General features: G+C 56.9%; 3 protein-coding genes across 10 annotated transcripts in view; 2 read left to right on the plus strand and 1 right to left on the minus strand.

Moving 5' to 3' along the window:
* The first annotated feature begins 893 nt into the window (after nt 1-893).
* Nucleotides 894-6119, plus strand: PHF1 (PHD finger protein 1). 2 transcript variants are annotated; one of them, XM_082847096.1, is made up of 15 exons: nt 894-1069; nt 1798-1976; nt 2068-2149; nt 2250-2345; nt 2784-2884; nt 2980-3128; nt 3312-3407; nt 3605-3673; nt 3818-3941; nt 4052-4119; nt 4287-4391; nt 4499-4688; nt 4773-4867; nt 5140-5220; nt 5388-6119. In XM_082847096.1, exons 2-15 carry the CDS (start codon nt 1818-1820, stop codon nt 5674-5676), a joined length of 1704 nt encoding a protein of 567 aa, XP_082703222.1. In that variant the 5' UTR covers nt 894-1069; nt 1798-1817; the 3' UTR covers nt 5677-6119. The 2 variants fall into 2 exon arrangements, with proteins under 2 accessions (XP_082703222.1, XP_082703221.1); XM_082847095.1 differs by lacking the exon at nt 5140-5220 and having other exon boundaries at nt 937-1069.
* A 4-nt stretch (nt 6120-6123) lies between these two features.
* CUTA (cutA divalent cation tolerance homolog) lies at nt 6124-7686 on the minus strand. 3 transcript variants are annotated; one of them, XM_082847097.1, is made up of 7 exons: nt 7620-7686; nt 7485-7536; nt 7010-7218; nt 6791-6850; nt 6636-6681; nt 6463-6512; nt 6124-6345 (listed from the first exon to the last, which is right to left on the minus strand). In XM_082847097.1, exons 2-7 carry the CDS (start codon nt 7524-7526, stop codon nt 6219-6221), a joined length of 534 nt encoding a protein of 177 aa, XP_082703223.1. In that variant the 5' UTR covers nt 7527-7536; nt 7620-7686; the 3' UTR covers nt 6124-6218. The 3 variants fall into 3 exon arrangements, with proteins under 3 accessions (XP_082703223.1, XP_082703225.1, XP_082703224.1); XM_082847099.1 differs by lacking the exon at nt 7620-7686 and having other exon boundaries at nt 7416-7607; XM_082847098.1 differs by lacking the exon at nt 7620-7686 and having other exon boundaries at nt 7400-7532.
* A 2188-nt stretch (nt 7687-9874) lies between these two features.
* SYNGAP1 (synaptic Ras GTPase activating protein 1) overlaps nt 9875-22519 on the plus strand; it is a gene marked incomplete at both ends in the record, with an annotated part of 29769 nt that continues 17124 nt past the window's right edge. For 4 of the 5 annotated variants that reach the window (XM_082848115.1, XM_082848116.1, XM_082848117.1 and 1 more), the window contains 5 exons: nt 9875-9941; nt 13238-13359; nt 15470-15575; nt 21837-21928; nt 22385-22506. In XM_082848115.1, coding sequence (XP_082704241.1) covers nt 9875-9941; nt 13238-13359; nt 15470-15575; nt 21837-21928; nt 22385-22506 — 509 coding nt within the window. Of the gene's footprint in view, nt 9942-13237; nt 13360-15469; nt 15576-17980; nt 18018-21836; nt 21929-22384; nt 22507-22519 lie in introns of those variants that run through there. The other variant, XM_082848119.1, reaches the window with a different exon arrangement.

The following is a 22519-nucleotide window of genomic DNA, read 5'->3' on the forward strand; positions in this document are numbered from 1 at the left end:
GGGAAGGTAGGAACCCGAGCCCAGGGGCGCGGCTGGCGCTCCCTCCCACAAACTGCTGGCTCTTTCCTCCCGCTCTTTCCCTGCCTTCCCGTTCGAACCGCTGGGGCTAGCCCCGCCCGCTGCCCATTGGCTGGCTCTCGGCGGCGTCACCGCCTCGGTACTAGCCCTCCCGGTCCGTGGACCCGCCTTAGAAGTGCGGGGCGGGACGCAAGCCCCGACTCCCTCGCGCCAACTGCCGAGGGCCACCGCCCCGTAAAGGAGGGGCTGGGTCCTCCCAGGTGCCGCGCGCGCGTGAGGGGTCACGCGTGCGCAGAAGCACGGCGGCGGTGGGCGGGGGGGCAGCTAGGCACAGCGAGGGCGGGGCCGGGGCAAAGGCGGGGGGAGGGCGGGGCACTCGAGGGAGGAGGGCGTGGCGGGGGCAGTGAGAGGGTGGGTGGAGGGCGGGGTCGTGAACTGGGGCTGGGGGGTGGGACTTGGAATGACACTGAAGGTTGGGGGGGCAGTTAACGGATGTGGCATGGGGTGAGGGCCCGGCCGCAGGCCGGCGGCCGGGAGGGGGTATTTCCTCCTGCCCCGAGGGCAGGTCTCCCTTTGGAGGATGGGGCTGCGGGGATTCCCTCTCTCGCCGGGTCCGACAGTCCGCACGCCCCATCCGCGGAGAAGGCGCCGCTTGCTCTGCACCCTCCAGGCCTGTTGGAGGTGAGGGAGGTGGGGTGAGGTGGGGCCCGCCCCCCTACCCCCGGCTCCTCCTTCCCCCCAGTCCTCCCCTCCCACCATCCTCCCCCCGAGCCGGTTTGTCCCTCCCCTCCCCTTCCCTTCCCTTTCCTCCCCTCTCCTCCCCTCCCCTCCCCTCCTTCCCCCCGCCGCCTCCTCCTCCTGCCGCTGCCGCTGCTTTGGCTGCTGCGTCATACGCCCCAGAGCCGCCGGGACGGAGGGGCTGGGCCTGGGGACCCCCCGGTCTCTGCCTGCACGCCCCCCGACGCCCAGACGTGCCCTCCCCGCGCGGGGGGTTCGCCTCGGTCTCCCACGTCTGCCTCTGCCCGGCTCCCGGCGGCCCCAGCTGTCACTGGTAAGGAGGCGGCGGGAGGCGCCCGTGGGGGGGCAGGGAGCCGGGGGTCGGCGCGCAGGGCGCGGGCGGGAGAGCCGCGTCGCCCGGGCATCGGGTCGGGTCGGGCCGACTCAAGTCCCCTCTCGGACTCGCCGTCATGGGGAGTAGAGACCGAGACTGGGACACGCCCCCCTCCCGGGGCACTCAGGGAAGTTATCTAACCCGGGGGCGGGAGCCCCGAATTTAAGGGTAACCTGACATAACCTGGCATCAAGATGATTGTTCTGAATGAGACACGCGGGCCCGGGAGGCAACCGTTTCCACTCTGGAAAACATCTCCAGAAAAAGCTCCTAAAACACATCTCTGGGAAACAGTACCCCAATTATGATCCCTCTAAACAGCAATAGAAGGTGGTAGTAGAAATTGAGTGGTAACCTTTGCCTCTGCAACCATCGTTTCTGCTAAAATCTCAAGGCCAGCATATAACATCCCAGGGGAGCTCTGGAAGCTGGGAAACTAGAGAACTAGGTTGGTAGTGGGGGTAGGGAGAAGAGAGCCAGTGGTGACTGTGTTGGGAGAGTTGGAGTCAAGAAGCTCGGGAGGGGGGCCCAGTGGTTTCCCATCCAGGTGTCTCAGGGAAATGGAGACTGGGGGCACACCTGTTTGAGTCCTTGACAGAAAAATAGGCAAAGAAAATGGGGACCAGTTCCTCAATATTCATAACTTTCTCCTCCCATCCCACTTCTAGCTAGGCCCCCCCAGGATGCAATGGCACAGCCCCCCCGGCTGAGCCGCTCTGGTGCCCCCCCACTTTGGGACCCAGCTTCCCCTGCTCCCACCTCAGGCTCCAGGCCTCGACTTTGGGAGGGTCAAGATGTGCTGGCCAGATGGACAGATGGGCTGCTATACTTGGGGACCATCAAAAAGGTAAGACCTTTGATCTCTGACTTGTCACCTTTTCTCATTTCCCTTATCTAGTTCTGACTTCCATTTGATCTTCTGTGCCCACCCATTCCAGGTGGACAGTGCTCGGGAGGTGTGTCTGGTCCAGTTTGAGGATGATTCCCAGTTTCTGGTTCTATGGAAAGACATCAGCCCTGGTGAGAGGCCTGAGGGTGTGCATCCCGTGGAAAACAGAAACCTGGTGTGGGGGGCAGAAGGGGCTTAAGGACAGGCCTTCTGACACTGTATTCTTCACAGCTGCCCTCCCTGGGGAGGAACTCCTCTGCTGTGTATGTCGCTCTGAGACTGTGGTCCCTGGGAACCGGCTGGTCAGCTGTGAGAAGTGTCGCCACGGTGAGAGAGCGGGACACCTGAATGGTCCAGCTTGCCCTGGGCCTTCCAGGCTGCCTCTCACCCTTCCCTCTAGCACTGGTCCTTATACCACCTGTCCTGGCCTGAGTCCCCAAATCACTGCTCTGGCCCATCTCCTCAACCCTGTAACCTCACTCCCTTCCAGCACAGGGAGCGGCAAACATGGGATGGGACATGTGAGCTCTGCAGGCAGAAAGTAGTTCAAATACACCCTTTTCTACCCATGTGACCTTGGGCAAGTCCCTAAACTTTTAAGAGCCACAGCTGCCTCACCTACTATTAAAATAAAGGTAACACGCCCACCCTAGCAGGACCATGGTCAAGAATGAAGTGAGATGGGTAAGACTCCTCCTGTCCCAACACCTAGTGCAGACAGGTATGCAATGCAATGAGTGGCCTATCAATATTATCGTTATTCAGCTTATCACCAGGACTGCCACGTTCCAAGGGCCCCAGCCCCCGGAGAGGGAGAGGGCACATCCTGGGTCTGCCGCCAGTGCGTCTTTGCCATCGCTACCAAGGTAAAGGCACCTTCCTGTGGGAGCCTCCCACCCCCAGCCTCTCCCGAGTCCTTTCTTCCCCCACCCCTGAGGCCACTTGCCTGTTCCACCTGCAGAGGGGAGGTGCGCTGAAGAAGGGCCCCTATGCCCGGGCCATGCTGGGCATGAAGCTGTCCCTGCCGTACGGACTAAAGGGGTTGGACTGGGACGCCGGGCATCTGAGCAACCGGCAGCAGAGCTACTGTTACTGTGGTGGCCCTGGGGAGTGAGTAGTGAGGGGCGGGGGTTAGGGAATAAGTTGTGGGGGGCGGTGGTGGATGCAGGGAACGAAGGAGAAAGAACAGGGTGGCTGGCTGGAGTGTTGAAGGTGTGGGAGAAGGTGGTGAGCTGGGTTTGGGGCAGTTAAGGAGGGGTATTTGGGGGTCACTGGTCCTGTGTTTCCCCTCAGGTGGAACCTGAAGATGCTGCAGTGCAGGAGCTGCCTACAGTGGTTCCATGAGGCCTGCACCCAGTGTCTGAGCAAGCCCCTCCTCTATGGGGACAGGTGAGCCTGGCTGGGCTCTCCAAGAGCTCTGCTCCATCACCTCCATCCCCCACCCTCCCATCCCAGACCTGGTCTCTTCCCAACCTCTGCAGCTTTGCTTACCTGTTGGCCCGGTCCTTGCTTGGGAGTCCCCACCCCGCAAAGCATGGTGTAGTTTTCCTGTAAAAAGTATTTTTCTCCCTCTTGCCCATGTCCAGGTTCTATGAGTTTGAATGCTGTGTGTGTCGGGGGGGCCCTGAGAAGGTCCGGAGGCTACAGCTTCGCTGGTGAGCTGGATGGGGCACGACCTCAGCGTAACTCCTCCCTCAACACCCCCAGTTTTTCACCTTACAGGCCCCAGCCCCCTGCCTTGGGACACCCCCTGGGTTTTGTAACCCTTCTACCACCTTGACAAGTTAATGTTTCTCCAGGGTGGACGTGGCTCATCTTGTCCTCTACCACCTCAGCGTTTGCTGTAAGAAAAAATACTTTGATTTTGACCGTGAGATCCTCCCCTTCACCTCTGAGAATTGGGACAGTTTGCTCCTTGGGGAGGTAAGGGGTAGTGCAGCTCTGGGGGTCAGGGTGGACCACGGAGATGTGGAGAAAAGGGGGAGGGAGGGAATCACTGCTCCCCTGACCCCATTTTCCTTCCCCTCCCCCAGCTCTCAGACACCCCCAAGGGAGAACGTTCTTCCAGGCTCCTCTCTGCTCTCAATAGCCACAAGGACCGGTGAGTTGGAGGGAGTCTCAGAAAGGGATGGAGATGTGGTATGGCAGCCTGGGAGGGGAGGGGCTGCAGCCCACCTGGAAGATCACCTCTGAAAAGGACTGAGTAATGGCATAGGAGGGTCCCTTTTCTACGGCACTGACCTTATATTATTTCTCCCCTTACCCCAGTTTCATTTCAGGGAGGGAGATTAAGAAGAGAAAATGCTTGTTTGGTCTCCATGCTCGGATCCCTCCCCCTGTGGAGGCCCCTACTGGAGATGGAGCCCCCACCAGGTCACTGGTCCAGGGGGGATGGGGAAGTTCTCAGGGTGTATGTATGGAGTCGGGGAGGTCTTGGGGTGTCCGGGAGGGGGCTGGGGGGATAAGGAGGCCTCTTACAGCTTCCCTTCAGGGCAGGGCCCTGGGGGAGGGGTCTCACGTCCCCTGGGGAAGCGCCGGAGGCCGGAGCCAGAGCCCCTGAGGAGGAGGCAGAAGGGGAAAATGGAGGAGCTGGGGCCACCCTCAGCAGTGCGCAACCAGCCCGAGCCCCAGGAGCAGAGGGAGCGGGCTCGTCTGCAGAGGGCACTGCAGGTACAAGGGCAGGGGCACCCCGTGGGGCAAATGGTGGTGTGGGAAGAAATCAAGGATTATCTCTCAGTCCTTTGCTCCTTCTAGGCCTCAGTGTCTCCACCACCCTCCAGCCCTAACCAGAGTTACCAGGGCAGCAGCGGCTACAACTTCCGGCCCACAGATGCCCGCTGCCTGCCCAGGTCAGTGCACCTCCTGCCTCCAGCCAGGTGTACTCCCTTGGAACCTCTCTTCCAGTCGTCTACATCTTCTGGACTTTCTCACCCAGAATTCTTTCCCCTCTCTCCCTTGGCTGCCCACTTCTTTTCCTAGAGACACTTAGAGCCAATGTCTGCTTCCCAGTATTCTGGGGACAGGGGTTCCTTGAGGGTAGTGTTTGAGCTCTGCCCTTCTCAGGGGAGAGGGTCCTGTTCCCCTGCTTCGGGTCCTGACTTTCCCCCTCCCCCAACCCCAGCAGTCCCATCCGGATGTTCGCTTCCTTCCACCCCTCTGCCAGCACCGCAGGGACCTCTGGGGATGGTGAACCCCCAGACAGGTGAGATTCTACTCCTTTACCTGTGATATCTCTGTCCTCTTCATCTCTGTGCTCTTAAGTTCCTTGGTCTCTAACCGTTTTTTTTTGTTTCTCTAATCCACACATGGCGTCCATTTCTGGTCAGTCCTTAATCTCCATCTGGACTGACAATTGCCTTCTCTCCCTAGGTCACCCCTGGAACTTCACATTGGTTTCCCCACAGACCTCCCTAAAAGTGCCCCCCACTCGATGACTGCCTCATCTTCCTCAGTCCCAGCCCCCACCCCAGGTCTTCCTAGACGCTCAGCACCCCCTTCTCCCCTGTGCCGTAGTTTGTCTCCTGGAACTGGGGGAGGAGTCCGAGGTGGGGTCGGCTACCTGTCCCGAGGGGACCCCGTCCGGGTCCTTGCTCGGAGAGTACGGCCTGATGGCTCTGTGCAGTACCTGGTTGAGTGGGGAGGAGGGGGCATCTTCTGAACAGCCTGCCTCTGCCCACTTACTTCCCCATTCACATACACCGGCACTTTCATACCCTGACCTCTGACCTCACCTACAGCTGGGATGTACCTGCGGCGGTAGGGGGTACTTTGCCCTACTGCCCAGGCTGGAATCCAGGTGGGGGGTTGGGGAAGAGGCTCTCTCTTCTCTACTCCCTTCATGATTCCTGACCCTTCCCCCATTCCTCTTCCCATTTCCTTTGATGTTATTTTGTTACAGCTTTTTAAATATTTTTAAAAATTATTTAACCCCTGGGGACGGAGACTGAGAAGGGGAGGATGATAAAGGATCCTGGGCTCTGTATCGTTGAAATAAAGATAAATAAACTTAGCAGCTCTGAGTCATTCTGAAAGATGAGAACAAAGGGACTAGAAGCACTTCTGATCTTCCCAACCAAATTCACTTTTTGACAAGGAAAAAGGAAAATGACAGAACTAAAGCTTTATTAAGGGTCCAGTCATCACCTGGAAGGCAGGGGGCATTGAAGTATATGAAGGGAACGTGGCAAAAACAAAGGCTTATCACGGTGGGGCTGTGCCGGACTCAGGAACTGACCCTGTAACCTGGCGCACCCAATGCAGGTACGGGGAGTTCCCCTGTTCCACAGGCAATGCAATCACCTCGGCCACTTCGTAAGGGTGCACAGAACTGGGAAAAAGATGGGGGATCACTCAGAGATTTATCCGAAGGAGCCCACCCCCTTAGACTGCCCAGCAAGTCTCACCCCACAGGACACACCCTCACCTCTACCCATTAAGTTCTCACCGAACAAAATCTGTCAAAGCTGGAACCAAGGAACTTTGGGTTTTAATCATCTAAGGGGGGGGAGACAGTTGAATCAAAAGGTGAAATTGATTTCAGGATCTCAGACGAGGGACAGGGATCAAAGTAAGTGGTCAGGGAATTAAGTTTTTGTTGGGTGAGGGAACGTTTCTCACCATCAGCACTTCACTGTCCTCCTCAATCTTTCCTTTCCACTCATAGCTGAAAAGGTCAGGAAGAGAGCGTTGTGGCAGCAAAGATTTCCCCCAAGGAAAAAAGACTGCCAGTCAGACCCGAGAGGTAGGTTAACCCCCCAACTTCTATGACTCACATGGATGTAATCTGAGGAATGAGGTTGACGCAGGCTGCCAGGTGCTTCTCCACCACAGCCCTGAAGGTGAAAAGACAGCCCCATTTAGAAACCCCGTGACCCGGATTTTTGCACTGGCAGCCCAGAGACAGGCAGGAAGCAGCGGGAGGGCACTCTTCTCCCCCACCTCCAACTCTCCCTTCCTAAGCATCCTTCCTCGCTCCACACTGAGGTCCCCACCTGGCGATCTCCTTGGCGACCTTCTCGTTGGGGCAGGTGACAAAGGCTGCAGAGACCGAGCCGGCAGCGTAGGCGGAGCCCGAGGCCGGCGAGGGCTGGGACGGGGGGCTTCCTGAAGCCATGGACAGCAGGGCTCGGGGTAGCAACAGAAGGCGAGAGACTACAGGCAGCAGGGCCGGCATCCAAAGAAGCGACAGGAACAGAGCGGCCTGAGAGCAGGAAGTGAATTCTGTGTCTCCCCATAAATACCCCAGGAAATTGCACCCCGGGAACCCTTTGCTTGGATAGACACTCAGGCTCTGCCTTCCCTCTTCTGCACCCCGAAGGAAGAGGTCCCTGAAGCTGAGAGAGAAACTTGGAAAATTAAGACAAAGACTCGGTTTTCACTACCTCCTCCCGGGCCAACCTCTGGGATTTGGGGTGCGGGTGGTGGTCGAAGCTTCGAGGACCGGAAGAGGCGGGGCCGGTCACTCACCCCTCCGCCGAGCAGGAATGCGGGAGCCCGCCCCCCCCTCATGCAGCCTCTGCTGGTAGAGGAGAGTTGAACATCAAAGGCCACACGTTACGCCGAGGAAGGGCCCCAAAGCTAGGAGGAGCGGCCTCTTCTTACCTGGGCAGCAGCCACGTGATAAGAAAACAGCGCTGACCACGTGACAGTAGAAGCCGGACCACCCTAACCCCCAGAGCCAGCCAATCCTTGCCCTCACGTGGCCCAGTTTGTCCCGCCTCCCAGTGAGGGAGGGGCGAAGAGGGATCCAACCAATCAACAGCCGGGTCTGCAGCCGTGCACGGAAATGGGACACCCGTTTCCGTGTAAACCGGAAACGGCCTATTGCAGGCTGAGGAAAGCCGCAGCGGCGTTCCACTGTCACGTGGGGGGGCCGGTCCCCTCAGGCGGCGGTGCCTCAATGAGCTACGCGAAGAGACCAATCGCGGGACAGCCTCGCAGGCCACGTGATGAGAGACCTGGCGCAAGGAAAGGGGGTTTGGAGACCCCGCAGAGTCGATGCGTCAGGTTGTGGAGTGGGGAGTCATCCTTAAACCCCAGAATGTACTTAGTAACAGCCCCTACACTGTTCCCGAGGCCTTAAGGAGTGGGAGGGTCTTAGGAGATTGAACCTCAGGGGGTGGAGAGAACGCCCCCTGCCATTTTGGTTAGGAGTGACAGATGCCTGAATTGGGGATGCACAAGTATAACCTGAGGAACCAGCTGTCCCTGGGTAGGGGGGAGTGATTAGGCAGACACGGCATGGCAAGACCATGCCTAGGTGAGGAAAGATGCATTTTAAAAAAAGGACAGAGTGAGACCCTGTAAATGGGATAGAAGATGATTAAAATGGGGCTGAGGGCGCTCAGCCCTCTTAACTGAAACCCCAAAGCTGGAGACAGACTGATGAATCGGTATGGGGTGTGGGGGAAGGGCTGCAGGTTGGGGATATGGAGAGGACACCAGGAAGTAGTGATGGTCCTTTTGTCCCTTATCCCCTTGCTGTTTCACTCTCCGGGACAGGTCTACCTCTCACTCTTGGGTCTCCTTCCCTTAACCCATCCCCCTAGGAGCCAGGACCTGTCCTACATAAACTCTCTGGGGCCCAAGCACATCCTGTGACCCAAAAATGGAGACAGGGGCCAATGAGAGGAGAAATAGGTGGGAGGAGGCAGGGAGAAAAACGCTCTTGCGTCACCCCCTACCCAGTATTCCCCCTTCCTCCTAGGTCTGGGGTCTCTGGTCTGCTCTGTGGGTATGACTGGGCATTTCCCAGGCTGAGTTCTTTCATACCTGCCTCTCTGGGGCTGGGGTCTCCCTGAGATCTCTGTCTTTGGGTTTGGAGTTTATCTCTGAGATCTCTGTGGGGTCTTTCAGTATTTGCATTGGCATCTTTCTCAGGACTGAGTTTCATTGTTTTTTGTTTAGGGGGTTTCTGGGTCCGCGATCACCCTCTCTCAGAGATCTTAGAAACTCTTCTTTATGAGTCTGGGGTCTCTTGAGTTCTGCATCTCCGAGCTAGCTGAGTGTCTCCTGGCCCCGCCCCCACTGCCCCCAGGGTCTGGAGTATCTGTCTCTCGAGTTGTCAGTCTCCGAGTCTGCAGTTTCTTTTCTCTGAGATCTAAGTCTGGGGTCTCATATCTCTCTCTGGGTCTGAGTTCTCAAAGACCTAATTCTAGGTCTGGGTTCTTTCTGAATCTGGGTCTCATCTATTTCTTTGAGTCTAGTTCTTAGGTCTCAGTCCCTGAGATCACGTCTGAGTCTTGAGTCTAAGATATCTGTGGCTATGGAGAACCTTTTTGAGACAGGATGCTCAGGTTTTGACCTTTGACCCATCTCTCAGAGTGGGGGGCGGGGGGGTCTGGGGTCTTTTTTTCTGAGACTTGGGTCTCTTTTCCTCTAGACTTTGGGTTTGTGCCTCAGATTATCCCCCGCCCTCCCACCACCCCGGGTGGCAAGGTATCTTTCTCTGTGGGTCTGGGGTCTCCCCATCACAGGGTCTGGGGTCTGCATCTTTAGAACTGCTCCGTCTCTGGTGTGTTTTTGAGTCAGGGGTCTCTCCCTCTCTGGTTCTCACTGAGTAGGGGTGGGGGCTGCAGAGACTCTCTCCTCCTCCTCCTCCTCCTGCTCTTTCCTCTCGCGCTCGCTCCCCCGCCCCCCTCTCTCTCTCTCTCTCTCCCTCTCCCTGCTGCCGCTGCTGCCGTTGGCTCCTATTCTCCTCCTCCTCCTCCTCTCTCCTCCTCTCTGCTCCTCTCTGCTCCTCTCCGCTCCTCTCTCCTCCTCCTCCTCCACCTCCTCCTCCTTCTCCCCCTCTCTCTCCCCCTCTTTCTCTCCTCTCTTTCTCCCCCGGCCCCCCCGCCCCCTCCCCCCCAGGCCTGATGAGCAGGTCTCGCGCCTCCATCCATCGGGGGAGCATCCCCGCGATGTCCTATGCCCCCTTCAGAGGTACGGTGGTGAGGGGAGGGGGAGGGCCAGTTGGGGGGGGAGAAGGGGGGAGGGGCGGGGGGGCTGGGCAGAGCTGGGGCCAGGGAGGGGAGCAGCTGAAATAGAAGGGGAGAGGAGGACCGGGAAGGCGGGGATGGGAGCAATGGGGAAGGAGGGATTGGAGGTCAGAGAATAGGGGTAGATAGGGGCCGGAGGAGCCAAGAAACAGGCCTTGAAGGGGCGGCTGAGGGGAAAATGATGAAGGGGAAAGAGATCGCCAGAAAGGGTGGGAAGATAGAAGGACAGGGTTGGGGGAAGAGCTGCAGAAATAATTTGGAGGTGGGAGCTGAGAGATGAGGAAAATATCAAGGAAATAGAAGGACAGAGTTTTAGGAGAGGGGCTAGGAGGGGAAAATGAAGAAAATGAAAACATAGGGGTGAAAAGAGAAGCCAAGAAGATGGGGGGAAGAATATGGTGGGGGGCTCAGAGTATGGTAGGGGGTAGAAAAAGACAGGAGATGGAGGGAGAGAAGAAAGGGCCAGATGGAGAGAGAGGGAGGCAGTGGGGGGAGGGGGGAAGAGGAATGGAGGGTCCAGATGGAGGGAAGAGAGGAGAAAGAGAATGGGGAATGGGTTGGGGGAGGAGAGACCAGGGCAGGGGGAGGGCCAAATTCAGTGTGTGTTTGTTGGGGGGGTGGAGGGGGCAATACAAGTAAGACTGAGTGATGGGAGTAGGGGGCGGGTTAGGACCCTGCCCCACACTCTGACCCTCATCAAGGCCCTTGACCATTGAAATGTAATCCCTGGGGTCTTATCCACTTCCTTCACTTCACCACTTTTATCCCCCTCCCCCACCCCCAATCCTTATTTCCATTCCTCCTCCCTCCTCTGGTGTCCATCACCTATATCTTTCCCCCCATATGGTGTCCGTTCCTTATATGAGTCCCCCTTTTGTCCTTCCCCTATATCAGTCCCTTCTCTGGTGTCCATTCTCTTCCTCACTTCTGTCTGGTAGCTCCCTTATATCTCTACCACCTCTTTGCCCCCTCCTTCTTGACCCCCTTGTCCTAGTACCTATGAGGTCCACCTCATTTTCTCTGCCCCATGTCCATTTGAGCCCTTCTGGTATATTCCCTTGTCCCTAAAGATTTACCATCATTCCTGTCTCCTTTTCTCTTAGATCCATCCTTGTTATTTCTTCTCCACCCCATCCTCTCTTCCCCACCCCATTCCCCATCTTATCACCACTAGTCTGTGCCTACTCACTTTCCCCAGCTCTTATCACCCATTCCTCTTTTCTTGGCCCCTCTACTTCCTGGGGTGTTGGAGATTTGGGGAGCAAAGACACAGGTTTTGGTGGTTGGAACAGGACCTACAAGAGATCCCCATCTGAGCCCTGTGGAATTGCTCATCCTAGTAAATCTTTCCCCTTTCTCAACTGTGTTTCTCTGTCTCTTGCATCTGCTTCCCAGAATCATCCTTACTTAAGTCCAGACAATATTTGTGTGTGTATATTTCCAGAGTTGCTCCTAAGCTAAGTTCCCCATGTCCTTCCCCGCTCCCGGAAGGTGTCCCCTGAAGTCTTACCTGCCTCCCTGTGGCTGCAGCCTGAACCAGTCCCTCCCATGATGATGATATGTATCAACAGATGTCTCCTCTGGGGGTCCTCAGGGTCTGATTGCAGTGGACATGTTTCCTGCAGTGTCTGCAGTCCCAGAGCCTGGGTTTTGGTAATCTCTGTATCTAGAGGGTATTGGTTAGAATCTCTGAGGTGGCATTGAGATAGTGAGAGTTTCAAAGTATTGGGGTTTCTAGATACCTGTATTCTGGGGGTTCATCTCTGACTCTGACCTGCAGATTGGGTAAATTTGAAACATGTTTATAGACAGAAAGGGGTTAGATTTTTCAAAACTCCTATTCAGAGCTTTCAGTTGGAATGAAGTTCAAAGAACAGTTCTTTTCCTGCAATATACCCATGATTAATTATCCTGTAAAGGTAACAGGATTTTTCTTCCTCTAAACTCTGACTCTGATTCCTTAAGCCTATTTTCTATCACTTTGATGTCACCAATTTGATTTCTGTCTTCTATAGGGCCTGTCTCCTACGTCCCTGTGATGGTGTGTGGCATTGGGGTTTAAAGGGGAAGCAGTTTGCAAGGATGGGGGCATGGGAAGAAGAACAGCAAAGTTGGGGAAGAAGGACCCTGGGTGGGGGTGGGTCTCTGAGCAGGGGTGACCCTTAGTCTACTGTTCTTCTTTTTTAGAAGTTTTGTCCCCAACCCCAGCTTTAGTCTTGGGAGACCCGCTTTATGTCACATGCCTGGATCTTCCATTCTTCCCTCCCCTCTTTCTTCCTCAAGCTCCTCACCGAGCCTTGGGGAGGTTCCTGACTTGTAGAGTTGGCTCCCATCCTGTCTGTGTAGACGCGATAGGACGGGGAGGGGGTGGTGTAGGGGGCAGTATTGAATCTTCGACCTCCCTCCGGGCATGGAGTAGGGGAAGACATCAATTCAGTATTCATTCAAACAGCATATTTCCTACCTCCTCACTCCCCATCCCCTCCACAGCCAGATGCCTACAAAGACCCATTCTCCCCGCCACCACTAGCAGAACCAGATCTTTCCCCAAAGGACGAGCAGGGTTGGGCTAGGGGAGGAGGGAGTGGAGGAAAGAGGAGCGGCAGGAGGGGAGGCCCTCTCATGACTCTGACTCTGGGAACAGGTAAGTTCCCTCACTCCCTCTCTTTTCCAGATGTTTAGCTCTTAGAGTCTCATGACCCAAATGTCCCTGCATCCCCATCCTTCTTTCCCACAGCTCTGTAGTCTTCCTCTTACTCTCTTGCAGATGGGTGGTGCCACGTCCAAATCCTTGTCTTCTGCAGCTATCTGGATGACCTCCCTCTTCCCAGACACTTGCCACCAACCTCCCTGTGTTTTTATTCTGTCAATTTTGCTGCACCCTCCACCTTTTTATTTTTCTGAAGTGGTTGGAGAGCTCCTTCACCTTTCTCTGCCTCAACTTGTACCTTCTCTGTCATGATATAATTCCCCTCTCTGAACCACTCCTCTGTATTTCTTCTGCCAAGTCTCCAGAGTCCCCTGTGATGTGATTCCCCTCACCTCTTTTTCCCCAGATAGAGCAGCTTATGTTCTGTTCCTGTAAAGTTACTGGGGGCCTCACCCCCATCTGTGATCTCCTCAAGGCGGGTGGGTTCCCCTTCTGCCCCTTTATGGACTCTCTTCTTGCCATTTTAGACACCTCTGTCTCCCAGATACATAGAGCCTCCCTTACCGTTTCTGTGTGTCTCTGCCCCCTAGATGTACGGGGACCCCCTATGCACCGAACCCAATACGTTCATTCCCCATATGATCGTCCTGGTTGGAACCCTCGGTTCTGCATCATCTCGGGGAACCAGCTTCTCATGCTGGATGAGGACGAGGTGAGCAGGGTGGGAAGGCTGGGAAAAGACCTCTGGGTAGTGTGGGAAAATGTGGAGAGAAGGCTGGGGACAATCCTCATTAGCGAAGGGACGCGAGACACAAAGAAGGCAAAGAGAGAAACACTGGCAAGTGGTGGGAGGAGGGTGGCCACTGAGATTGGGGTTGGGATGTCAGAAGGGGCAGGTGTTCTCTCCCCTTGGCCAGGGGGTCTTTGAGGGCCATGTACAGTGATGGGGAGGAGATATGGTTCTAAAGATTTGTGGGTGCCTCCTGTTTTCGCCCTGCTCATATTGTGGGATAGGTTAGGCTAGGGAAGGGAAACTAAGGGGCTTGGAGGAGGGGTAAAGACATGGGGATCACTTTGGAGGGATTGTCTCCAAAGCAATCGTCAGGACCCTCTCCTCTCCCCCCTCAGTAAGCCCCATCACTGACCACTCCCTGTCCTTTCCCTGTCGTGGGGCAGAGTACAGGACTCAGAGAGTGGGGTCTCTGAGTGGGGAAACTGGGAAGGGGCTGCAGGGTACCAGGAGAGATGACAGAGGTCAGTAGGTCTGGGTGTGGTTGGCAGTGAAGATGGAGAAGGCTGAGATCAGGGTTTAGAGAGACACTGGGAGGGCTTTCGCCAGGGACATGGGGAAGGAATATAAGGGAAGAGATGCCTGGGGGTGAGGGGAACTGGGAGTATGGGAAGTTGTCTAAAGGAGTAAGAGTGGGATAGGGGCAGGGACTAGCCAGAGTGAAAGACGTGAAATGAACAGAGCATCCTTGTGGGAGGTGGCGGTGATGCAGGGTGATTAGAGTGTGGGTTCTGACTTTGGAGCTGGGTCAGCAGTGGAGGATCCATCAGAGGAAACAAGATGTGAATATGAAGGGTGGACGCCCAGAGGCGTGATTGGGAGTGGGGGTGATTTGGGGATCAGCTTTAGAGAGTGATAGGGCAGCCTGCAAGACCAGAGGGGTGGTGAGAGATGCGCCTCGAAAGCTGTCAGGGAGGGTGTAGCGAGGCAGGGTTAGAACTGGAGTTGAGGTTAACCAGGGTTTCAAGGGATCTGGGGGGCAAGTGAGTGTGGAGAGATGGCTGGGTAGAGAGCTTCCAAGGCACAGAGTCAAGTCCAAGTGTCCAGGGGAGGACACGGTGACTCAAGGGAGAGGTGGTTTGGGGAGTCAAGTTTTAGGCACTGGGGGGCATTTGAGTGATTCATTAGTGGTCACCGGTCTTGACCAAGGGTTTGAGGTCTGTAGGATGAATTGGGGAAACTGGAGACTGTGTGAGGATGAAGAGGGAGGACAGTGGGTGGGGGGATGAAGGAATGACAGAGCTGGGGACAGACAGGTCCAGGGGACCAGTGGCCAGAGACTGAAATAGGAAGGGTGCGGAGGGAGGGAGTGGGAAATGACAGAGTGTAGGACCACAGGGAGCTGGAATTGGCTGAGTTGTGGAGCCCAGGCTGGGGACTAGTGGGGTGGGTGGTTCTTGGAGGGGTGGAGGTTAGGAAGGAGGTGGCAAGGGCGAGTTGGGGATGAGGCTTAGGGAGAGGTGATGGCTAAAGGGAAGTGAGAGGGGCGATGGAAGGAGATGAAGGGTGGGGGGAGGTGACCAAGCCCTCTGGGGGGTGGGGAGGTTGGGTCCCATTCTGGCCGCAAGCCTGGCCGTGGGAGGGAGACAAGCTGTGGATCCTGATTATAAATGCAGCTTCTGCTACCCCCGTGACAGCCACGGAGGGAGGGAAGGGGGTGAGGGAGGTGGGAGGTTGGGAGGAAAACAGGGAGAATGGAGGAACTGAAGGTCAAGGGGAAAGTGGATTCAGGGAGCAGCGAAGGCCAGAGGGGTTGTGGGAATTCCCTGGAGGGTGTTTCAAAAGAAATGGTGGAAGAAAAGAGGAGGGTGGGACGGAAGGGAATGAGGGAGACAGACTCGGAGGGAGAAGGGAACAAGAAATCGAGAAATCCACTCACCCCGAGACACTTAAAAGAGTATAGAGGGGCGGGGGCAGAAGGTGGTCAGGCCTGGTGGAAAGGCAGGCTCATCCTTCCTTGGTGGGGGAGGGAAAGAGGAGGGACGGCCTGGGCCAGCGAGGTCTGACACCGCCCCCCCCCCGCATCCCCTAGATACACCCCCTTCTGATCCGGGACCGGAGGAGCGAGTCCAGTCGCAACAAACTGCTGAGACGCACAGTCTCCGTGCCGGTGGAGGGGCGGCCCCACGGCGAGCATGGTACGGCGGCCGAGCAGGCTCGAGCAGGCTCTCGTGCCCCGGACAGTCGCGGGGAGAGGGCTGAAGGTGGACAGGGTTGCATGGGAGGGGGAGTCCGGGAACCGAGGAGCTGTCAGGGGCCGGGAGGAGGCGGAGACAAAAGTCTCGAATTCTGCGAGTGGGAACCTGGGCGGAGCAGGCGCCCTCCTCTGGGATCTGAGCGGGACGGAGGCTGTGGGTGAGAGGCCCCAGCGGTCCTTGCTGTTTCGCTCCCTTTTTCCTCTCCAGCAGCGAAGTTTGACTCTTTCCCCGGTGCTTGCAAAAATAGTCTCCTTAGATCTTTAGCTTCCTGTCCGAGTGTAGTTGCCCGTGCCCCTCCCAGCCCCAGGTCTGGGATCTTGGAAAGAATGACCTAGTTCCTGCCCTGCCCCCAGACCTCAGCCCCACCCCCACGCTCCTGATTCTTCTTCCAGACCTTATGGCCTGTGGACCCTCCCTATTTTCTTTACCCTTTTCCCCTCTTCTTATCGGCTGTTTCTGTTTTCTGCAATTCTATCACCTTTCTCTTTCCTCCCCGATTTCTTTATTTTCTCTATCCCTCTTGATTCCTCTGCCTCTCCCCTCTGCTCCCGGTGGATCTCCATCAGACCCCCATCTCATCTCCTTTCTGCCTGTCTGTGGAGCTCTGTGCTCAGTCTGTCTCTCCAACTCTCCCTCTCTCCATCTGTCTCTTCCCCTCCCTCCCTCTTTCTGCCCCCCCTCCACCCCCCTCTTCAGTCATTTAAAAAAAGATTTTTGTCTTCCTGAGAAGTTCGCTTAAAAGGTTTCCATGGGAACAGTGAGGGGAGATGAAGGCAGAGAACAGAGATCTGCAGCCAAGGTGCAGAGAGACGCCCTCAGCCCCCCGGAAACCCCCTTGTTACTGCCCCCTACCACTCTGTTCCCCTTCCAGGACCAAGGGTCCAGGTCCTTCATCCCCTCAACCCCTTGTGACCCCTTTCTTCCACCAGCTACCCCTCCCCTCAGGGATCCAGGCTTCCAGTTTCTCTTCCTTGGAGAGAGCCAGTGGCCTGTCTCCATCCCTTGGCTCCCTTCAGCCCTCTTCTCATAGGCCCAGGCCTTACTGCCCTTGGGGGCCAGCTCTGGGACCCTGGGTGGATGGGTGGCCAGGGGTGTGTGTCATTGTCATGGAAACTTCTGACCATGGGGGTGTGTGGGTAGCACATCTCTGTGAGGCAAAGCCAGGTGGTGGTGGTGGAGTGTGTACAGAGAATGTGTGTGATGTCTGTCACATCTGTGTGTGTGAGAGAGACAGAGAGAGAGGGAGTCAGTCATGTCCATGTCTGGGAAAGGTTTGTGTACATGTGTGCATACCTGTGTGTCGAGGCCAGAATGGTCACACGCTTGTGGAGCATGTTTATCATATAGCCGGTGGTTGGCGTCTCAGCCCACATATTCGCCTTCTTTCTCCTTACCCTCAGTCCTCAGGGTCTGGGGTCTCTGGTGTGGGTCTCCTGTGTGTTTAGGGGGAGGGCACCCATGTGTGTTTGGAGTTGGAGGACGGTATGTGGAGGTGTTTGTGTTGGAGGTTCAATAGGGGTCGGGAGGGGGTCCAGGGGTATATATATTTAGGGGGAGGGTTTAGCGAAAGAGTTGATAGCTGGTGAACGTTTGGGGTTCTCAGGTGGACGTGGAATGTGTAAAGGGCATGGAGGATGTGCTGCAGGGAACATAGGAGTCTTTGGGGCCCTGGGGACCTGGGTCTGAGAAGGTCTGTGCAAAGGCTGTGGACTCTCGAGCCCAGGAGAGGTCGCCGGACCTTTGAGGGGCATTGGCATCCAGGGCTCCTCCTCTGCTGGGTGGAGCCGCAGCCCCTCGTTCCCTCCGAGGTTTTGATGGGGGGTCCTGCTCAGGAGGATGGTGGGAGGCCCGGTTGGTTTTGGGGGTCCCCTCGTCCCCCTCCCGTGTCTCTATTGCGCTGTCTCCGGGCGACGGGGCTCGTGACAGAGGCGGCCACGGCAGCAGCGGTCGCCTAGCAACGGCGGCGGGGCCCGGGCAACGGCGGCAGCGGCGGGAGCGGCGGCGGAGGGAGCCGTTCCCGCGGCCGTCACCGCTCGGCTGTCCCGGCCGTCCCGGGCCCCGCCGCCGCCCCCACCGCGCCGGGCGGCGCGAGCCGGGCCGCGCCGCCCCCTCTACCGCTGCACCCCGCCCCTCCCCCGCGCAGGGGCGGGGCCCCTCCCCCACCGGGGACATCCCCCCCGACCCCTCCTGGGGGCGGTGCGAGGTAAGGGCGGGGCCGGGCGGACGAGGAGCGCGCGCGTGGGGGGGCGCCGCGCTCTTGGGGGCGGGGGCGCGTGTGTGCGTGGGCGCCGGGAGGGGGGTGGGGAGGCCGCGGCGGCGGCGGCGGCGGCAGCTGCTCCCTCCGCATGTTCTCGCTGCATCTTCCGAGTGGGGGGAGTTATGGTAACTGGAGGGGGACAGCGGAGGTCGGGGGGTCGGGGACAGGCCTCGTGGGGGCAGGGTCTCGAGCGCGCGGGGGCGGCCGGTGTGGGGTGGTCTTGGAGACCCTTGGTGGAGGTGGCAGCCCGGGTGTCCGCGTGTGTGTCGCTGTCCAAGCTCGTGTCCCCTGTGTGTCGGTGCCATGTGCACACGGGGGCCCAGTTCCTCGTGCACACATGTGCAGCCAGCGGTTTTCAAGTCTGTCCTGTCGTATCTTGCCTCTGCCGGCTTCCTGCCTAGGGGGCTGCTGGGCTGACCACTGGCTTGTGGGGCAGCTTTTGGCCTTACTGGTACCTGTCACCTCTGACCCTGAGAATGCATGTACCTTTCCGGAGGCTCACCTCCTATCAGCCTCCTGTGTGTGGGGATGTGTGGCTGCATGAGAAGGATTTTCTGTGTCCCTGGTGGCAAGTGTGTGTCTTTGCATGTGTGTTCCATCATTGGCCTGGGTATCTGTGTCAGTCCCAGCATGGGTGTCCAGGGCGTGTCTGGATGTGGGTGGTGTGCAAGTGGGGGGAGAGAGTAAGTGTGTGAGCGTGTTCCTTGGAATCCTACCATGTATGAAACACCTTTGGGCTAGCAGGTGTGAGCCCCTGCTCGGTTAGGGAGTGGGGACAGAAAAGCTGAAAAGGGAAAGAGCGGGGTAAAGAGGAAAAGTGGGGAGTTGGGGGAGAGGAGGAATGAGAGAGGCTTGCAGAGGAGAGAGAGCTCAGGAGAGAGAATAGCTGGAGAATAGCTGGGAAGGTGGGAGATAGTGGAGCCAGATTTAGAAGAGAGAAAAGAGGTTTTAAGATGGGGAACTGGTTGGAGACAGCGGAGAAGGGGCCTGGAAGCTGGGGAGGCAGCTTGTGGGGCAGAGAGAGTCAGGCCTTCGGTAAAGTGATCTCAGAGGAGAAAGGGCAAGATGGGGTTGGGATTTGTGTAGGCCGTGTAGGATCAGGCTTGGTTGTATCAGGGGAGGCCATCATAGAGGCTGGCTCACAGTGAGGCCTGGCATGGCAGGAACTGCTGTTAGAGGTTCCTGTTTCCAGCACAGAGTTTGCCCCTCATTTCTCTGCTCTCTGTCCAACTCTGTTCCTCCACCTGCTTTGGCAGCCTCCCTTTGTGGCTCCCCTTGAGAGCTGCCAGCTGGGTGTGACAGGGAAGAAAGGCCAAAGGGAAGGTTAGGGATTTGGGGGATTGGAGGGCAAGGGGAGATTCTGTGGGTGATGGCAAGATTAGAGAGATTGGAGAGGCGGGAGTCTAAGCCCTCGCTGTGTGTGTGTGTGTGTGTATGTGAGTCCAATTGTGTGTGTATACAGGGTGTGTACATGTGTGGGTGTGTGCACAATGCCTGTGTTACGGGTCTGTGTAGGTGGCTGTTATGCGTGTGCATGCGTGTATACATCGTGCAGGGATGGGACATGGAGACCCAGGATCGTGGTGTATGCTTATCAGGTTTGCTCTGTGTGTGGACATGGGCGTGTGCCTGTTTTCTGCACATGTCACTGCATGCAGCACTAATAACAGGATGTCCTGTGATTCTGTCACTCCGCCCCTTTTCCCTCTGTGTTTCTGCTCTTTTTTTCACTGTGGCAGTGAGGGTCTTTGTAAGTGTATGTGTATGTGGCCTCCGTGTACCTCTGACTTATATGTGAGTTCTTGGGTCTTAGTGCTTGGTTGTACGTATAACATTATATTACTTCAAGAACCAAGCAAACCAATTAGCAAATCCGTTCTCCTTCTGTTAATTCTTTAGTTCCAAAATGTAATTTTAGTGGATTTGAAGTTAGACTTTCTGCCTTTATTACAGGAGCTTGCCAATGGAAATAGTGGCTGAGCTACATTCCATGGCATGAGACAGGCAGCTAGACCTGAGAAAGGCAAAGACTAGGAAGGAGATATTCTGAACCCTTAGATGCATTGTTGAGTGTGTTACAGAAGGGTAATTAACACGTTTGCTCCTTGGTCTGTCTGTATTCTGGTAGCAACCACGGATTCATGTGTTGGAGTCAGGGAAAGGCTGGGGGAGAAGAAGGGGTTGTCCTGAGACAGTGGTTGTGGTTGTACTTCTCATGTGAATGAAGGATGTTTGTGCTTTGGGGATACAGGGATACCTTGTTGTGGTCAGGATCATGGTATACTCAAACATGTGTTTTAGAGGTTAAAGTGGCTCCCCCTGTGTGGGGGCCCTGTGTGTGTCTCTGGGTTAAATGTCCCCTTCTGTAACGTGCTGCCCACATGACTGCCCGAGGGACTCGGGCCCCACATCCACACTAGCAGCTCTCATGTGAGTGTCTGGGTCCAAGTATGTACTCCCCTGTTGCAGTGCTCACATATGTCTAAGCATGTATCCTGTGGGGTATCTGGGCCCCAGGGTCTCAGAATGTGGACCCGTGGCACCCCCCCCCCATTCTCACAGTTGCCTGTATGTCTCATAAGCACCTAGATCCCTTTTTTATTTTTTGTATCATGGGTCTTATGTGCACGTACCCCCCACAGCTCGGTGTATGTTTTTGTGCTTTACACATGTGTTCCTGAGGGACTAACAAGGGTTCCTGTGTCATGGGAGCCACATTTTTGTGTGCACATCTCCTAACACCCAGGTTTTAAAGGCCTAGGGAAGCTGGAGACTGATTCTAGGGCAATTTGCAGGCGATTTGCAATTCAGGAAGCCGACAGTGAACGTGTAGCTGTGGCCCTCCCTTGTTTTGGAAACTAGAGGGTTAACAGGCAGCTCTTCCGGTCCACCCCCCCCAGCATGTAGCTTCTTGTTGCCATGGAGATGGTAGCCCCGCCCCTGATGCAGCACCTGCCCCCCCATTGGCTGCAGTGGTGACTGTGGGGCTGAGGGGGGAGCCCAGGCCTGGGCAGCCATTCTGGAGCTGGAGCCCGAGCTTGGCATCCCCCCACTTTCATTCTCCTCTAGCCACTTGGCCCCTCTAAATTCCCTGGCAGCAGAGCCTCAGCTTCCCTCCTCCCAGCTGCCACCCTTCTTGACTCTGAGCAGTCTGAGCCTCATCGGCATTCATCTCCCCTCCTCCTCCTCTCCCTGCCCTCACTTGGGAGTACCCCGAGTCCCCATTGCCCATCTTCCCCACTCCCTGCCCGTTCCCCTGCATTCTTCTCTTTTCCCCTTTCCCCCTTCACTTCTGAGTCCCTGCCACTGCAGTGCACGTGGAACCAGCCCCTTCTCCCCTCCCCCCCACCCCTTCCTTGAATTTTCTGTCCCCAGGCTTTTTCCGCTTCCACTCCTCACAGGTCCCTTCCAAGACTTACCCCTCCAGTCCAGGGAGGGGGTCATGGGAGGTAGCTCTGGCCCTCCAGACAGAGAGGGCTTTCAGGAGTAGGGGCCAGGTGGAAGTTGTACCCAGCTGAGGGAGGAGGAAGGCCTGCCTCTGGTCAATGACCTTTAACCCGACTTTCCCCACCAGCTCGCCCCTTCCTGGGGGGGTGGGCACCAAGGACCTAGGTTCTGTGGATCTTCGGTGTCCTTTATTCCTGGAGTTTTACTGACCCTCTCAGCCATGCCCCTTTGCTGACTGCCAGGCCCAGCCCCAGTCATGGGCCTAAGGCCTCCCACCCCGTCCCCCTCCGGGGGCTCCGGCTCGGGTTCCTTGCCCCCTCCTTCCCGCCGCCAGCTTCTCAGCCGCCGCTGCTCTTCCTGCTGCTTTCCGGGGGGTAGGTGAGGCTGGAGCTAAGGGGCAGAGGGAGGTGGGCGAGTGTGCTGGGGCCAGGGGTGGAAACCTGGGCTAACGGCAACCCCCTCCCCAACTTCTGTTCCGGCCCTCTTCTCCCCTCCAGAATACCACTTGGGTCGCTCGAGGAGGAAGAGCGTCCCAGGGGGGAAGCAGTACAGCATGGAGGCCGCCCCCGCTGCACCCTTTCGGCCCTCGGTGAGTGAAGGCGCCTGCCAGATGTGGCTCAGCTGGGTCCCCTCCCCTCCAGCCCCAGCGGGAGCCTGAGGATTATGAGGAAGGAGGGGAGAGAGAGAGTATGTGTGTGTGTGTGCCCCCACCTCTTTGGTTTTCCCCTTCTTGGCTCTGCCCCCCCTGCTTCTCAGACCAGCCCTCCCACCTTCTCCAGGCTGGGGTGTGTGTGTGTGTGTGTGTGTGTGTGTGTGTGTGTGTGTGTGTGTGTGTGTGTGTGTGTGTGTGTGTGTACACTCGCATCCATGAGAGCACAGGAAGACAAACTGGTAGCAGGGCTCCTATCCCCCTTTCCTAGCCTCTAGAGATTTCCCTTTTCCCCCCATCCCACCTTCATCCAGGGACTCTTTACCAGCTGAGCGGTGAGGAGGTAGAACTGACCCTACCCCAAAACACACCTATCCCCATTTCCCCCCCACCCAGCAAGGCTTTCTGAGCCGGAGGCTAAAAAGCTCCATCAAACGTACGAAGTCACAACCCAAACTTGACCGGACCAGCAGCTTTCGCCAGATCCTGCCTCGCTTCCGAAGTGCTGACCATGACCGGTACAGGGCTTGG

The sequence above is a fragment of the Leucopleurus acutus genome, assembly GCF_964270905.1.
Source record: "Leucopleurus acutus genome assembly, chromosome: 10".
NCBI lineage: Eukaryota > Metazoa > Chordata > Mammalia > Artiodactyla > Delphinidae > Leucopleurus > Leucopleurus acutus.

Excerpts from the sequence above, each read along its gene's own strand:
- CUTA (XM_082847099.1), bottom strand. The coding sequence starts at position 7,526 with ATGAGGGGGGGGCGGGCTCCCGCATTCCTGCTCGGCGGAGGGGTGAGT. Across the intron at positions 6,851-7,009 it reads GTCGCCAAGGAGATCGCCAG|GGCTGTGGTGGAGAAGCACC; the intron begins GTGGGGACCTCA and ends TTTCACCTTCAG. Across the intron at positions 6,346-6,462 it reads GCTTTGACAGATTTTGTTCG|TTCTGTGCACCCTTACGAAG; the intron begins GTGAGAACTTAA and ends TCTTTTTCCCAG.
- PHF1 (XM_082847096.1), top strand. The coding sequence starts at position 1,818 with ATGGCACAGCCCCCCCGGCTGAGCCGCTCTGGTGCCCCCCCACTTTGG. Across the intron at positions 2,346-2,783 it reads CTGTGAGAAGTGTCGCCACG|CTTATCACCAGGACTGCCAC; the intron begins GTGAGAGAGCGG and ends ATCGTTATTCAG. Across the intron at positions 4,868-5,139 it reads GATGCCCGCTGCCTGCCCAG|CAGTCCCATCCGGATGTTCG; the intron begins GTCAGTGCACCT and ends CCCCAACCCCAG.